At 45.9% G+C, this 17,285-nt stretch overlaps 1 protein-coding gene and 2 non-coding genes across 4 annotated transcripts in view; all 3 read left to right on the top strand.

Moving 5' to 3' along the window:
* The window catches only part of HSPA8 (heat shock protein family A (Hsp70) member 8), a 75,379-nt gene extending 65,824 nt beyond the window's left edge, over positions 1-9,555 (top strand). The window contains exons 2-10 of one of the 2 annotated variants that reach the window (XM_050755605.1): positions 4,911-4,983; positions 5,709-5,918; positions 6,229-6,434; positions 6,747-6,899; positions 6,987-7,542; positions 7,768-7,970; positions 8,200-8,398; positions 8,558-8,790; positions 9,126-9,555. In XM_050755605.1, the coding sequence (XP_050611562.1) occupies positions 5,714-5,918; positions 6,229-6,434; positions 6,747-6,899; positions 6,987-7,542; positions 7,768-7,970; positions 8,200-8,398; positions 8,558-8,790; positions 9,126-9,311 (1,941 nt within the window). In that variant the 5' untranslated portion in view covers positions 4,911-4,983; positions 5,709-5,713 and the 3' untranslated portion in view covers positions 9,312-9,555. Of the gene's footprint in view, positions 1-4,907; positions 4,984-5,708; positions 5,919-6,228; positions 6,435-6,746; positions 6,900-6,986; positions 7,543-7,767; positions 7,971-8,199; positions 8,399-8,557; positions 8,791-9,125 lie in introns of those variants that run through there. The other variant, XM_050755604.1, reaches the window with a different exon arrangement.
* Positions 7,601-7,688, top strand: LOC126936774 (small nucleolar RNA SNORD14). Its single transcript, XR_007719570.1, has one exon. It is a non-coding gene; the product is annotated as a small nucleolar RNA SNORD14 (small nucleolar RNA).
* Positions 8,035-8,121, top strand: LOC126936776 (small nucleolar RNA SNORD14). The gene has a single exon (XR_007719572.1). It is a non-coding gene; the product is annotated as a small nucleolar RNA SNORD14 (small nucleolar RNA).
* Positions 9,556-17,285: the final 7,730 nt, after the last annotated feature.

Genomic DNA, 17,285 nt, shown 5'->3' with positions numbered 1-17,285 from the left:
GATCCTCCCACCTTGGCTTCCCAAAGTGCTGGGATTACAGGCGTGAGTCACCGCGCCCAGCCAAAAAAAAATCTTAAAAATTAAGGTGCTCTGATAAAAATTTCAACTTTAAAAAATTAAAATAGGCTGGGTGTGGTGGCTCACGCCTATAATCTCAGCACTTTGGAAGGCTGAAGTGGGTGGATCACGAGGTCAGGAGTTAGAGACCAGACTGACCAACATGGTGGAAACCCATCTCTACTAAAAATGCAAAATTAGCCAGGCGTGGTGGTGTGCGCCTGTAATCCCAGCTACTCACGAGGCTGAGGCAGGAGAATCGCTTGAACCTGGGAGGCGGAGGCTGCAATGAACTGAGATCACGCCATTGCACTCCAGACTGGGTGACAGAGAGACTCTGTCTTAGATTAAAAAAATAAAATAAAATAAAATGATAAGGAGCACTTTTTTTTCTTTAAGAGACAGGTTCTCACTTTGTCACCCTGGCTGGAGCTCAGTGGCACAATCACGGCTCACTACAGCCTCAACCTCCCAGGCTCAAACCATCTTCCCACCTCAGCCTCCTGAGTACTTGGGACTACAGGCACACGCCAACACGCCCAGCTAATTTTTGTATTTTTTGTAGAGATGGGGTCTCCTTATGTTGCCCAGGCTGGTCTTGAACTCCTGAGCTCAAGCCATCCACCAGCTTCGGCCTCCCAAAATGCTGAGATTACAGTGCCTGGCCAAGAGCGCATTTTATACAGCACCTACTCTCCATAGTGCAGGGGCTAAACAAGATGACTAAGAGTTTGAAAGTAGAAAGCAATCTAGCCTGAGTTAGAAGCATAAGCTGTGGAATAAAATCTGATTTTGAAAAATTCAGGGTCAGCTAGGGATCTTAAGCAAATTATTTGACCTACTTGAACCTCAATTTCTTTATCTGAAAATGGGGACAATATGATCTGCCAAAAATAGTTGTGAGGGTCATGTAAGAGAATATATGTCAAATGCTTAGCATGGTGCCCTGCGTAAAGCATTGAATAAAACATCAATGGCAAGGACTCTACTACCAGAAATACATTACAATAGGCATGAGAATGTTCTAAAGCATACAACCTGGTTTAGGAAGGCAAAGCATAATGCAGGGAAAAGATTTTGGGGCTATTTTTATGTATGCTGTTCTCCAGTTGCAATAATTTATACACGGCTGCAGTTAGAAATCAAAATATTAATAACAACTTGCATCACTCTGGTTTCAAATTTCCCTGATGCAATGCAGTACACACACTCAAGTATTTGGGCAATCAGGGTATACATATATTGCATCTTTTAGTCATGTCACTGGGTCACGGAAGGTTTGTTTTCAGTATCTGAGTTTTTGAAGCAAGGGACTGTAAGTTTACTATTAATACTAATTTTTAAAAAATGCATATTTAGTAACAGTACACCACATAATCCTAATACAAATTACCCAATGAAATTCTAAACCTTAAATTTTTTCCATTTTTTTGAGACAGGGTTTTGCTCTGTCACTCAGGCTGGAGTGCAGGGGCACAATCATGGCTCACTGCAGCCTCTACCTCCTGAGCTCAAGTGATCCTCCCATCTCATTTTTTTTGGGATGGGGGTCTCACTATGTTGCCTAGGCTGGTTGAGACTTTTCAACAGAAGCAACCGAAACCAGATAACTATTAAATCATTTATTCATAAACTGAGGACGGCACAGTGGCTCACTCCTTAATCCCAGCACTTTGGGACGCCAAGGCGGGCAGATCATTTGAGGCCTGAGACCAGCCTGACCAATTGGTGAAACCCCATCCCTACTAAAATCACAAAAATCAGCGGGGCGTGACGGTACGGGCCTCTAATCCCAGCTACTTGGGAGGCTGAGACAGGAGAATTGCTTGAACCCAGGAGGTGGAGGTTGCAGTGAGCAGAGATCACACCACTGCACTCCAGCCTGGATAGTTAGACTTCACATCAAACAAACAAACAAAAACAGGCCAGGTGCGGTAGCTCACGCTTGTAATTCCAGCACTTTGGGAGGCTGAGGCAGGCGGATTACCTGAGGTCAGGAGTTTGAGACCAACCTGGCCAATATGGTGAAACCCTGTCTCTACTAAAATACAAAAACTAGCCAGGTTTGGTGGCGTGCACATGTAGTCACAGCTACTCACGAGGCTGAGGCAGGAGAATCTCTTGAACCCGGGAAGCGGAGGTTGCAGTGAGCCACGTTCGGCCACTGCACTCCAGCCTGGGGGACAGGGCGAGACTCCGTCTTTTCCGGTAGACTCCATTGGGAGATTCCATCTTTTCTGGGAGACGGAGTCCTGCCTTAGACTCCGTCTACAAAATGACGATCATAATAGTTGCTACCGCTTAGATTTACGGTGAGAATTACAGGAGGTAAGGTTGGCATGCGGTAGGCACACAAAAATGTTAAATCATTATCCTTTTATCCAGTCAGAAGTCCTAGGCTCAAGACTCCACTGCAGTCCCATGCAACCAAACTTTAATTTTAGATCTTAACTGTGTCATTTGAAACCCTGTGCGTTTAAAGTGGTGGAGACAGGACCTTCATCATATTCTGAGCTTTAAATATATGAATGCTAAATCATTCCATTTAATAAGACATAGCCCAAGTCCCAGAACACGTTTGAGAGTAACCACAAACAGAGGTTATTTGTTCTGCTTTCTTTAATCACTGCTATTGGATGGGATATCTCAAACAAGTGGATGTGTGCCCCAATTCTGTTTTCCACTGGTTCAATGATTAACATAATTACAAAAATGCAAAATACGGCACAGGGTGTAGTTTGAAATGTGTGCTTGTTAAACTTTAGGCTCTGGGGTGTGAAAAGAAAAATTCCAGATAACATTACTAGCAGTTAGCGTGGGGGACGGGAGGTTGCAAATACCAAAGGAAACTGAAAGCAGTGGCTCACAGTACACATCCTACCTCTTTCTGGAATTGAGTTGAATGTATTTCCAGGAAGGAAATTACACTGTAGCGTAACTAACAAAAGATATAAAATAAATCTTGAACCCAAAAAAAGCTAGATTTGATTCTAGCTTACCCAGCTGCTTACCTTCCCACAAATGGTATCTTTGAGCCTCATTTTTCTCCTGATATAGGGATGAATAATACACACCTTAGAGAACTGTGATGATGATTAGATGACAAATGAAAGCATTTTGTATGTAGTGAAAGCATTGTATAAAATTAAATTCTTGGGACGTGGGGAGAGGCTAAGAATATATCTCCATGAACTCTAAGCCAACATTCCTCCCCAAAAGGAAAATATGAAAAGGAAATTCTTCATATGTTTTGGGTCTGTCTACCCTTTAAAGGCTTTGACAAGGACAAGATGTCCTCGCTCTTCTGAAGCCTTTTTCGCAGTCTACAGACCTTCTAATTCCAGCCCTGCTACTGTAAGTTCTTTTGGTGTAGCCTTAAAAAAATATTTTCCCCCATCGGTGCCTACTTATCTACTAAACAGGAATAATGGCTACCCTGCCTGCCTGAAAGGACACAGGGAGTGTTCAAGGTACCTGAGACAAGCTCTTGGAACAAGGCCCCACATGTCCGCGGCCACGCACAACACTGCACAATGTAAAATTCCAGGCACCACTGTTTTGCGCACCAGCTTAGTCACGTTTTCAAAGCGTCTGCATGGTCTGTCGTTTAATTTTTGATGAAAGTCAAACCAGTAAAGGGATACCACCTCATGTTACTGAAAATACAAACGTTCATAAACTCCAAATCAAGGACGCACGGCTACTGGAACCTATGATTCCTAACCCCTGGTTCACCTAACGGAGAACACACTCGCCACCTTTTAAATGTTTATTTTATAAACAATGGGGAAATGTGGGGCTTGGGCTAGTGGGGGAAGAACTGAGCCAAGAAGCCGAATCTGTTCTAGACGGAGGTGGGAAGGGGCCTAGGGGTCGGGGGTTCAGAGAAGCGGGTTCGCCTTTTTTTCCCCGGAGGAGTCCAGACACGACCGCGTCCTGAGGCGGTTTTGAGAAGCCGGGCCCCTTACACTTCTGCGTCGGGGGCTGCCTCCCAGCAGTTCCCGTAGGGAAATGCGGGTGCTGGGGGGGCCTGCCGAGCTAACCCGCCCCACCCCGCGGCGGCCTGGCGGCTCCCTCGAATCCCAACCCTGGGTGCCCCTGAGCGAGCAGCCCTAGTAGCACCCTGAAGCCGGAACCTTCGCCCACGCCCCTCGGGGTCAGCCCTTGCCCAAAGCCACGCTATGAAATATAGGTTCGCGAAACCTGGGGCACTCAGAGGATCGTCCGGAACATGGAGATGGGGGATGGGAAAAGAGGAATGAGGACGTGTGTGGGGGAAGGGAGCAACAACCTTCGCAGCCATTTTGTCCTCGCTCCACTTCCGTCTTCTCCTCCCCGGCTCCCGCGCCCGAACCCCTCCCTTCAGGCCCCGCGCGATTCCTCCCCCAGTTCTGCGCGGGCCTAGAGCGCGGCAAGCGCCGCTGTCATTGGTTGGTTCCAAGTTTTGCCCGCCCCTCTTCTTCCACCTTTTTCCGCCCCCTCCTGCCCGCGCAAGCTGGGGGCGCATGCGTAGAGGCGGACGCTCCCCTCCCCCGCCCGGGGTAACTGAGGACTCCCGCGCGCGGGCTGTCTGCGCCCCACCCTCCCTTTCCCCGGAGCAGTCCGGAGAGCGGGGGCGAGCTTGAAAGTTCCAGAACGCTGCGGTGAGTGCGTTATCGCGAGGCGGAGCCCGGTGGGGTGGGTGCGGAAGGGGGCGAGGCCCGAGGAGTGGAGCCGGGCTTGTGATTGGGTCTTGTAAGGGCAGCCTGGCGTCTATTGGCCGGGGAAGCCGTAATGGCAGGCAGCAGGGGCGGGCCCCTTCTGGAAGGTTCTGAGATAGGGTATAAGAGGGAGGGTGGCGGGCGGAAACCGGTCTCATTGAACTCGCCTGCAGCTCCGGGGGCTCCTGTGACTTTTGTCTTTATCGGAGCCAGGCTTACACGCCAGGTAAAGCTTCTGCTCGAGAGTTGGGTTATGGGTCTGGGAGCGTGCACTTTCCACACGGACCGGTTGAGCTTGTTGCGGCTTGGAGAGTTCTGAGAATTTTGTCGAGGCGAGTGTGCGGCCGCTTCCACCGGCTTAAGGGGCCTCAGTTTTCGGTGGGGTGGCAGCGGCGCTTGGTTGCAGCCGGCAGGACAGAAATATAGGAGTTGGGCCGCAGCCCCAGGGGAGCCTGGGAGACGCCCGGCGACCGCGTGGCGGGGGAGGGTTGCCGCATCGCCTACCCTGGCGCGCAGGGAAGTGGAGCGAGGGTTTTCTTTACCTCGCTTCCTTGTGTAGTCCGGTCCCACCATGGTTCTTCAAAGCCGTACTTGGCGTGCTTCCAATATGGGGGTGCATTCCGGATCAGTCAAAACCCCAGTTGACTCGGGGACACTGGCACCTGGCGAGGGAGATGGGCTAGATAGGGCTCAGTTCCAGGTTAAGACCACGTGCTCAGCAACGCCCCAGGCCCTCTGGTGGGTGGTTCATCCAGAGTGTGCTTGGCAGCGGTTGGCACGGCAACCCGGACTGCAGCACTAGTTCTGAACCTTTGGTGTGCTTAAACAAGAGGTGATGGTCACTACCTCTTGGTAGTGGCTATATCTTTTTCCTGGTTACGCGTTGTTTTAAGGGATGAGGGAAATACTTTGATTAACTGGATTTTTAAACCGGATTTTTCTTTTTTTCAGCAACCATGTCCAAGGGACCTGCAGTTGGTATTGATCTTGGCACCACCTACTCTTGTGTGGGTGTTTTCCAGCACGGAAAAGTAGAGATAATTGCCAATGATCAGGGAAACCGAACCACTCCAAGCTATGTTGCCTTTACGGACACTGAACGGTTGATCGGTGACGCTGCAAAGAATCAAGTTGCAATGAACCCCACCAACACAGTTTTTGGTGAGCTACTAATTTTAAGTGACTGAACAAATTTTAACAGGTCTAGGAAGCACAAGAGTTTATGAAATGTGAAGGGGGAGCTTTTTGTTTTTGAAAAATGAGCTGAGACCAAGTCTGTTATAAAACGGGTTATAGAAACTTTTCAGGCTGAAAATCTACATAATGTAGGATGTCAAAATTGGAACCTTTGCTACCTATATGGTAGTTGAATTCACCTACCTATGAACTTCGGCATTTGAGTAATCATGAACTTGGGTTTTATCAGAAGAGGTATGAAATTGAAAGTGTTTTCATTTGATACCTTTTACAGATGCCAAACGTCTGATTGGACGCAGATTTGATGATGCTGTTGTCCAGTCTGATATGAAGCATTGGCCCTTCATGGTGGTGAATGATGCTGGCAGGCCCAAGGTCCAAGTAGAATATAAGGGAGAGACCAAAAGCTTCTATCCAGAGGAGGTATCCTCTATGGTTTTGACAAAGATGAAGGAAATTGCAGAAGCCTATCTTGGGAAGGTGAGGTTTGTTTTTCAGTATGTTTTTCAGCATTCTGGAGTAGTTAAAAGCCCATTGACTCCAGTGGGGCACTGGCACCTGGTGAGGGAGGGGAACAGATGGGGCGCAGCTCGGCGTTAAGACCACGTGCACTGCCCCCAGGCTCTTTGGGAAGCTGGGTCAACACCAGAAACCAGTGAATCTTAACAATTAGTAATTTACATTTTTTGGGGGGTGCTCCAGCAGTTTTTGTTTCACCAGCATTAATCCATTTGCTGGAGTTTGTGTATCTAAGTATAATAGTTTGATCTGTGATTTCTTCCTTATTCGTAGACTGTTACCAATGCTGTGGTCACAGTGCCAGCTTATTTTAATGACTCTCAGCGTCAGGCTACCAAAGATGCTGGAACTATTGCTGGTCTCAATGTACTTAGAATTATTAATGAGCCAACTGCTGCTGCTATTGCTTACGGCTTAGACAAAAAGGTATGTACCATTTGTGATGCAAAGTCCAGATTATTTTAAGATTAATTTGATTGTCAGAAATTTAAATGAGATTGTTTTCAATGGCAGGTTGGAGCAGAAAGAAACGTGCTTATCTTTGACCTGGGAGGTGGCACTTTCGATGTGTCAATCCTCACTATTGAGGATGGAATCTTTGAGGTCAAGTCTACAGCTGGAGACACCCACTTGGGTGGAGAAGATTTTGACAACCGAATGGTCAACCATTTTATTGCAGAGTTCAAGCGCAAGCATAAGAAGGACATCAGCGAGAACAAGAGAGCTGTAAGACGCCTTCGTACTGCTTGTGAACGCGCTAAGCGTACGCTCTCTTCCAGCACCCAGGCCAGTATTGAGATCGATTCTCTCTATGAAGGAATCGACTTCTATACCTCCATTACCCGTGCCCGATTTGAAGAATTGAATGCTGACCTGTTCCGTGGCACCCTGGACCCAGTAGAGAAAGCCCTTCGAGATGCCAAACTAGACAAGTCACAGATTCATGATATTGTCCTGGTTGGTGGTTCTACTCGTATCCCCAAGATTCAGAAGCTTCTCCAAGATTTCTTCAACGGAAAAGAACTGAATAAGAGCATCAACCCTGATGAAGCTGTTGCTTATGGTGCAGGTAACAAAAGTATCTCAATTAATCCTAAAGGCAGGCAGGCAGGAGCTGAGGAGGTGACTCGCTGTGATGAGTGATTGTTAAACATTCGTAGTTTCCACCAAAAGCTTGGCTAATGATGGCAACACCTTCCTTGGATGTCTGAGCGAGTGATAGTGGTTAAAACAGGAGCTATGCACTGGGTTTTTTTGTTTTAACTTTCTAACGTTAACTTTTTTTCTTTGCTAGCTGTCCAGGCAGCCATCCTGTCTGGAGACAAGTCTGAAAATGTTCAAGATTTGTTGCTCTTGGATGTCACTCCTCTTTCCCTTGGTATTGAAACTGCTGGTGGAGTAATGACCGTCCTTATTAAGCGTAATACCACCATTCCTACCAAGCAGACACAGACCTTCACTACCTATTCTGACAACCAGCCTGGTGTGCTTATTCAGGTATGTTTTCTGTACTTTTCTTGCTTGGTTTACTGATACCAGATAAAGAGAAGTCTGGACTGACTCGCTATGATGATGGATTCCAAAACCATTCGTAGTTTCCACCAGAAAGTCTTATGTTGGCCAGTTCCTTCCTTGGATGTCTGAGCGACCATTCTTCCTTAGCAGGACTCTAGCACTAGCAGAGATGTGAAGTCCATTGTAGTAATTTGTTTTATTCCCTACTAAGGTCTATGAAGGTGAGCGTGCCATGACCAAGGATAACAACCTGCTTGGCAAGTTTGAACTCACGGGCATACCTCCTGCACCCCGAGGTGTTCCTCAGATTGAAGTAACTTTTGACATTGATGCCAATGGTATCCTGAATGTCTCTGCTGTGGACAAGAGTACAGGAAAAGAGAATAAGATTACTATCACTAATGACAAGGGTAAGTAAACACACATGGCACTGTCATCTCGTCTTGACAGGGATCATAGTGGTATTTCAATTGAGTTTCTGGTGCCTCAAGGGCATCTAGCTAAGAGAAACTAGAGTTATACAGGAAATGTAAGGCTTTTTTACTTAAAAGACTTAATTTCTTTCCTAGGCCGTTTGAGCAAGGAAGACATTGAACGTATGGTCCAGGAAGCTGAGAAGTACAAAGCTGAAGATGAGAAGCAGAGGGACAAGGTATCATCCAAGAATTCACTTGAGTCCTATGCATTCAACATGAAAGCAACTGTCGAAGACGAGAAACTTCAAGGCAAGATTAACGATGAGGACAAACAGAAGATTCTGGACAAGTGTAATGAAATTATCAACTGGCTTGATAAGAATCAGGTTTGTGATTTTCCCCATCCCCCACTCAATGGAGGGAGAGGGGAAGGGGAAGGGGATGGTAAAACCAAGCTTGAGCTGGATTTCAGTATAGGGTCACAATGATGAATGGTCCAAAACATTCGCGGTTTCCACCAGAATTCAAGGTGTTGGCAACTACCTTCCTTGGATGTCTGAGTGACCCCAAGATGTTAAGAATAAGGCCCTATTTTAATGTTGACAGTTGGCCCTCTTGTAGGAGTTGGTGTCAGCGACTTAGTATCAGGTTGCATCAGGGTTAGAGAAAGGTTATTAACGTTACAAGAACTTGTAGTAATGCCTTTTTTCTCTTCCTCCAGACTGCCGAGAAGGAGGAGTTTGAACATCAGCAGAAAGAGCTGGAGAAAGTTTGCAACCCCATCATCACCAAGCTGTACCAGAGTGCAGGAGGCATGCCAGGAGGAATGCCTGGGGGATTCCCTGGTGGTGGAGCTCCTCCCTCTGGTGGTGCTTCCTCAGGGCCCACTATTGAAGAGGTTGATTAAGCCAACCCAAGTATAGGTGTAGCATTGTTCCACACATTTAAAACATTTGAAGGACCTAAATTTGTAGCAAATTCTGTGGCAGTTTTAAAAAGTTAAGCTGCTATAGTAAGTTACTGGGCATTCTCAATACTTGAATATGGAACATGCACAGGGGAAAGAAACAACATTGCACTTTATAAACACTGTATTGTAAGTGGAAAATGCAATGTCTTAAATAAAACTATTTAAAATTGGCACCATAAAATTGTTTTGACTCTTTAGTTTCCCAGGTCAGCTGCTGGGAGTAGTAGTCCTAGGTGATTATGTGAATCTTACTAACTTTCCCCCTTCCTCTTAAACTAAGCTTGAGTTACAACGGCTGGGTGGCAAGTTGCCCTTCAGAGCATTGTGGATAATATGTTTTAGAGAATTGAGAGCTTTCAGAAGGGGAAGCATGAGAAATCAGATCTAGATCAAACTAACCTTAGTGCTTACGTGGAGAGGCAGAAAGGTGACTTTTAATGGTGTTTTGTAAACCTGTGTAATCCCGCTTAGGAGCAGAGGCTTACTTGCCCGGAGCTTTGTGCTAGATGAGGAGTAAGAATTTAAGAGATCAGAACCAAATACTGGGCAGTGAATGTTAAGCTACATGGCAGAGATAACTTTTTGAATCTCAATCTCTTGTATGAGCCACTGCCCTGTAGGTTTCTATTTCCTCTTCCTAAGATGATTGAGAGCGCCAGGGGGATGGAGCTAATCTGCCACCTGATTCATTTGGGTCCCAACAGCGAATTGTGATAACCTAGGGGAGCAGGCTGTTAAGTGTCATTATGTAGGTGACAGATTTCAGTGGATTAGCTGATCTTTGCCAAAAAGCTAATTCGTGAAGGAGCTGCAGTTTTTCCCTTTGGTACTGAAGGTCTACTAATGTCTGGGTATTTCAATGGGAATTTATAGCACGATTTCATACACTTATCGTTCCGAATTTTCTCCGTTAGAAAAAATGACAACTAGCACACATTTTTACTTTTGTTGAAGGGTTTTCTTGTTGCACAGGCTGGAGTGCAGATGGCACGATCTCATTTTATCTCATTAAGAGTGTAATGGTGCAACCCCTGTCCCCTAGTTCAAGGGATCCTCCTGCCTCAGCCTCCCAAGTAGCCAGGATTATAGACAAGTGCCACCACGCCTGGCTAATTTGCATTTTTTAGTAGAGATGGGCTTTCTCCATGTTCAGGCTGATCCCCCTACCTCAGGTAATCCGCCTGCCTCAGCCTTCCAAAACGCTGGGATTACAGGAGTGGGTCACCGCACCTGGCAGTAGTACACATTTTTGGCATGTTTCTTTGGGTGAGAATTTTACCTGGGCTTTAGTTTTTCTTAGGGGTGTGTGCTCACTTGTACAGGCTGGACTGGAACTCCTGGCCCCAAGTGGTCACCCAGCCTTAGTTCCAAGTAGCCGGTTCTGCAAGCGTATGTTAATGCACATGGGCGTACCATGTATTTGAGATGGTTACAAACTCTTTGATGCCTTAACTCAGAACGAGACTAAAGGGTAAATACACTTTTATCTTGTTTCACGTGGAATCTTAATGTGGAAGGTTTTCAGTGGTAGCTGTTACTGCAAATTTTTGAACTTCAGGTTAATGTTAGCTTAATGTTTCATTAGTGAAACATGAAGTTAGAGGAGTAAATATGGCAATGTTTCCCCTATACAGATAACACCTTGTTGGACATGTATAGTGTATAGTAAGGAATTGGGGCTTGGGAAGGTGGGAATATTTGCTAGGTTTTCTCAGTTATTTGTATTATATTTTCATCTGTTTATAAACCAGAATGTGTTTATAGATGACACTGAGGCTCAGGTGTAGTACCCTTAATGTCATCACATAGTCTAATCTGGGGAATTGGATTTTTTTTTTTTGAGATAGCCTCCCTTACCCAGGCTGGAGTGCCGTAGTGCGATCTCACTGCAATTTTTGCCTCCCACCTTTGCATTCTCCCACCTTCCGAGTAGCTGGGACACAATGCCCAGCTAATTTTTATATTTTCTGTAGAGCGGGGGTTTTGCCATGTTGTCCAGGCTAGTCTTGAATTTTTGACCTCAAACGATCTTACCGCCTTGACCTCCCAAACTGCTGGGATTACAAGTGTGAGCCACTGCGCCTGGCCTATTTGTAATTAGGGTTCTGCTGTGGGCTAGTAGTTTAAAAAGCCAGTAAAGATGTTTATACCACGTAAATGTCGAATTAGCTGTTTATTAGGTAAGCTTTAGAGGAAGAGAAGGTAACCATAGGGACAATGCCTACCACTTCCCATTCAATTTTGAGTTAATGGCATTTGCTTCTCCCCTTATTTGATTCTCCAAATAACCTTACAATGGAGGGATGGTGGATACTCTGGCTGTGCATGCACAAATCTACACGGTGGCAAAATTTGCTTTTACAAGTTACTGTAAAGAGGTTTTAGTTGATAGAAGGAAACTCCATGACTTAGATGGTTTGTTCTGTCCCTGCTGCACAGGGCGCTACTGGATTGGGAAGACAGGCCAAAAAATTTAATCTCCAGGTCCAGTTTAGGAGTTTCTGCTGAACTTGGCAATATGATTATATTCTAAAATGTGTTTTTATTACTATAGGTTTTCAAGTTTCTATTTGACCTTACTAGATGTTTTTTTCTTTTTTTTTTTTTTTGGAGATGGAGTCTTGCTCTGTCGCCCAGGCTGAAGTGCAGTGGTGCAGCTTGCTGCAGCCTCCACCTCCCGGGCTCAAGCAATTCTGCCTCAGTCTCCCGAGTAGCTGGGACTACAGGCGCACGCTGCCGCGCCCAGCTAATGTTTTGTATTTTAGTAGAGATGGGGTTTCACCGTGTACCCAGGCTCAGTATCCTGAGTTCAGGCAATCTGCCCACCTCCCAAAGTGCTGGGATTACAAGCATAAGCCACCACGCCCAGCCCTTAATAGACTTCTAAGGGAATAATTGTTTAAAGCTATAGCAATAAACAGCAATAAATAACTTCTAAGGGAATAATTGTCTAAAGCCATTGCAATAAAATTTTCCAACAATATTACTGCAATATTTATGTTACATATAAAATTAAATGACAATGCCCGTGAAAAGTCCTTTGTCCAAACAATGTTGAATACTTAAAATATTCCAGGCCTTAGGCTTTCAAAGGAAAAGTGAGTGGTCTTTTGGATTCCGTTAAGATTGGATGAAGTGGTTGTAAGAAATAGGAAACGCTGAGAATTTCCATTTCCGTGGGGCAATGTACTGATGTAAAGTCATCTTTGTCCACTAGATGGCAGTAGCTATTTATGAAATATCAGAGTACGGAGTCGGCGGGGGGGTGGGAGAGGCGGTGGGGAAGCTGCTGTAACGTTGTGCTGTTGTGCTTTCCAGCTGGAAGCACAGTAAATAATGAAGAAAGTCAGCCCGAAATATCCACAATTGCCTTCCAGGCAAAGCATTCTTTTATTCTTTTTTTTTTTTTTTTTTTTTTTTGAGATGGAATTTCGCTCTTGTTGCCCAGGCTGGAGTGCAATGGCAAGATCTTGGCTCACTGCAACCTCCACCTCCCAAGCTCAAGCAACTCTCCTTCCTCAGCCTCCCGAGTAGCTGGGATTACAGCCATGCGCCACCATGCCTGGCTGATTTTGTGTTTTTGGTAGAGACAGGGTTTCTCCATGTTGGTCAAGCTGCTCTCGAGCTCCCGACTTCAGGTGATCCACCTGCCTTGGCCTCCCAAAGTGCAAGGATTACAGGTGTGAGCCACTGCGCCCAGCCCAGCATTCTCAACTGAGCAAGTGCCCTGCTCAGGTGGGAGTAATGGCTTGAGTTGGGATCTCAGGATATTTGGGGGCTGGTTGTGGAGGGATGGGTAATACAGACAGGTTTAGAATACGGAGGGTGAGGTGAAGAAAAAGCTCAGAATACAGCCTTTCCTGATCCACACTGGCTAGTTTAAGTCCCCATGTTATTTCCCTCATCCCCCTGAACTGCTTCTGGGTTTCTCAACACACTTTGGTGAAATGCTTAAATTCCTCACCAAGTTCACCCAAGAAAGGAGAAACAGCTGTGTGCACACCTGTGTTCCCAGTGTCTGCCGCATAAGCAGCATATATTTGTCAAGTGAATGAATAAAAAGTGGTAGGTGGAGCAGGTACCCAAGAGAGTAGACTGTGCTCCCTTTGTGCTTTATAATAGTCTGCTCATGATGATCTCTCTTGGAAGAGTGGGAGAATGGTTGCTGGATGAGCTCAGACTCTCTGTTCCTTGCAGGGTAGGGAGCCAACATTAGAGTTGCATGCAATAAGGAGAAAGTGATCAAACCTGGAGCAACTTTGGGTGCAAGAAAGTTGGCAATAACAGAATTGCCAAGATCTTGACTGGAATGAAGGTCCACTTGGTGTCTTCACATTGCCTCTGAGATCTGGGCACTATCTCAGACTGGGCACAGTGTAGCTAGTCTGCAGTATGAGAAGACTGTCAGGGCCTGCCTGGAGCAATGGGACCTCTGCTAGAACACTGGGCCACAGCACAGAACATTCAGAGCATGCAGCCAGCCCAATTTTAATTTTTTTTATTTATTTATTTTTGAGACAGGGTCTTGCTCTGTCACTCAAGCTGGGATGCAGTGACATGATCACAGCTGACTGCAGTCTCTGCCTCCTGGGCTCAAGTGATCCTCTTCCTGAGCAGCTGGAACCACAAGCGCATGCCACCACACCCAGCTAATTTTGTACTTTTTTGTGTAGAGACGGGGTTTTGCCATGATGCCAAGATAAAGTCAAAGACACCATCAAGAAAGCGAAAGGGAAACCTATAAAACTAGATACACAAAAACAAAATATTTATAAATCACATATCTGATGAGGGACTGTTATCCCGAATACATTGAAAACACTCATAACTCAATAATAAAAAGACAACCCATTTTTTAAATGGGCAAAATATCTGAATAGACCCTTCTTCAACAAAGATAAACAAATAGGTAATAAGCACATGAAAAGATGCTCAACGTTAGCCACCAGTGAAATGCAACTTATCACAGAGATAGAATTTCTTTTCTTTTTTTTTTTTTTTTTGAGACAGAGTCTCGCTCTGTCAACCAGGCTGGAGTGCAGTGGCCGGATCTCAGCTCACTGCAAGCTCCGCCTCCTGGGTTTACACCATTCTCCCGCCTCAGCCTCCTGAGTAGCTGGGATTACAGGCGCCCACCACCTCACCCAGCTAGTTTTTTGTATTTTTTAGTAGAGACAGGGTTTCACCGTGTTCGCCAGGATGGTCTCGATCTCCTGACCTCGTGATCCGCCCATCTCGGCCTCCCAAAGTGCTGGGATTACAGGCTTGAGCCACCGTGCCCGGCCCAGAGATAGAATTTCTCCTACATTAGGATGTCTATAGAATCGCTTGAACCCAGGAAGCAGAGGTTGCAGTGAGCTGAGATCAAGCCACAACACTCCAGCCTGGGCAACAGAGTGAGACTCTGTCTCAAAAAAAAAAAAAAAAGGAATTCAGTACTGATATGTGGTTCAACATAGATTAGCCTTAAAAATATTATGGTAAGTGAAAGAACCCAGTCACAAAAAAAAAAAAAACATATGATTCTATTTATATGAAATGTGCAGAATAGGAAATCTTTTAAGACAAAAAAGATTGATGGTTGCATAGGCTGAGGGGAAAAACAGTTGGGGAGAAATGCAGAGTGATAAAGGGTATGGGATATTTGTTTTGGGGTGATCAGATTGTTCTAAATTGATTGTGAAGTGATGATTGCACAATTCTGTAAACTAAAAATATTGAATTATACCCTTTAGATGGGTGAATTGTGTGATCTCAATAAAGCTTTATATATATTAACTGAAAAAGAAAGAGGTATAGGACTGGCTTCCCCTGCAAGGAGAAAAGAGAACGCAAGACAGACAGAGACAAAGGCCTACCATTGTAATTGGGAACATGGATGAGGAAGAACAATGTTGCTCAGCTCAAGGCTGAGGTGGGTGGATTGCTTAAGGCCAGGAATTCAAGAGCAGCCTGGGCAACATGGCAAAATCCCATCTCTACTAAAATACAAAAATTAGCTGGGCATGGTGGCACATGCCCATGGTCCTAACTGCTTGGGAGGCTGAGATAGGAGGATGGCTTGAACCCGGGAGGCAGAGGTTGCAGTGAGCTGAGATGGCGCCACTGCACTGCATCCTGGGCGATGGAGTGAGACTCTGTCCGCCCCCCCCAACTCCACAAAAAAGAAGGAAAAAGAAAAAATAATAAGATTCTTACTCTCAAAGAATGGAATAATCATGGCTGTGCTGGGTTTAGTGGGGTTTTTTATTTTTTGTAGTTTTATTTTATTTTATAATCAGCAGTTAGCTCTTATCTACATTGACAGTCTATACATTTTTGAAAGTGGCAACAGGTCCATAGGTACAGAGCTTTTTTTGGTGAATCTTCATCCTCATGTTTTTTGTGTACATGGATATGGACGTAGTATGGGACATTCCTTATTGCTTTGGCCCAGACAGTTTTGTTAAGCCGGGTATCAGTGTGCACATCTGGAGTCCCCATCTCCATGGCAAATTTCTGGATCTCTCTGAGTGCCAGAGGGGCACCCTTTTTGAAGCCCACTTCACGGATGCGCTTGTAAATGTTGATGGTGTAGTCTCAGGTGATCACCTTCGCTGATGGTAGAATAGCCCTTCTCGCCACCCTTCTTTGCAAGAGCCATTCTGCCAGGTCCAAATTGTTTTGTTTTTGTGTTTTTGAGACAGAGTCTCACTCTGTTGCCCAGGCTGGAATGCAGTGAGGCCATCTCGGCTCACTGCAGCCTCCACTGCCCAGGTTCAAAGGATTGTTGGCTTCAGCTTCCGGAGTAGCTGGGATTACAGACATGCGCCACCATGCCTGGCTAAATGTTTTGTATTTTCAGTAGCAACAGGGTTTCACCACGTTGTCCAGGCTGGTCTCGAACTCCTGGCCTCAAGCAGTCCACCCACCTTGGCGTCCCACAGTGCTAGGATTACAGGCGTGAGCCACCATACTGGCCTGTTTTTTATTTTTTTAAAAATTTCTACACTTTGATTTGAGACATTGTGGGCACTCAAACCAAGTGGATACAGGTCCACTTAGGAGGTGAGAAAAAATTAGATTGTACTGGAAAGAAGGTGGGTTGTGGCCTTACAGGCGCGGTGACTAATGCCTGTAATCTCAGCACTGTGGGAGGCTGAGTCAGGCAGATCACCTGACGTCAGGAGTTCAAGACCAGCCTGGCCAACATGGTGAAACCCCAACTCTACTAAAAATACAAAAATTAGCCGGGTGTGGTGGCGCATGCCCGTAATCCCAGCTACTCAGGAGGCTGAGGCAGGGGAATCATTGGAAGCATAGAGGCGGAGGTTCCAGTGAGCCGAGATCTCACCACTGCACTCCAGCCTGGGCGACAGAGCGAGACTCCATGTCAAAAAAAGAAAGAAAGAAAAGAAGGAACAATGGTCATGCCAAGAAGGACTGCAGTCATGTGCAGTCTATTTGCTGCAAGAACTGTGACCGATATGTGCCCAAGGATAAGGCCATTAAGAAATTCATCATTTGAAACATAGTGGAGGCCACAGCAGTCAGGGACGTTTCTGAAACAAGCATTTTCCATACCTAGGTCCCTCCCAAGCTGAATGTGAAGCACATTACCATGTGAGTTGTGCAGTTCACAGCAAAGTAGTCAGGAATCGATCTCATGACACCTGCAAGGTCCATTTAGACCTGTGGGTGCTGCCCCATGACCCCCACCAAAGCCCATGTAAGGAGCTGAGTCCTTAAAGACTGAAGATGAGCCAGGTGCGGTGGCTCAAGCCTGTAATCCCAGCACTTTGGGAGGCCAAGGCGGGCGGGTCACGAGGTCAGGAGATCCAGACTATCCTGGCTAACACGGAGAAACTCTGTCTCTACTAAAAATACAAAAAAATTAGCCGGGCGTGGTGGTAGGCGCCTGTAGTCCCAGCT

This window comes from Macaca thibetana, chromosome 14 (assembly GCF_024542745.1).
Source record: "Macaca thibetana thibetana isolate TM-01 chromosome 14, ASM2454274v1, whole genome shotgun sequence".
Taxonomy (NCBI): Eukaryota; Metazoa; Chordata; class Mammalia; order Primates; family Cercopithecidae; genus Macaca; species Macaca thibetana.
Note: the sequence above shows the minus strand (reverse complement) of the source record. Positions and strands in the feature narration are given on the sequence as shown.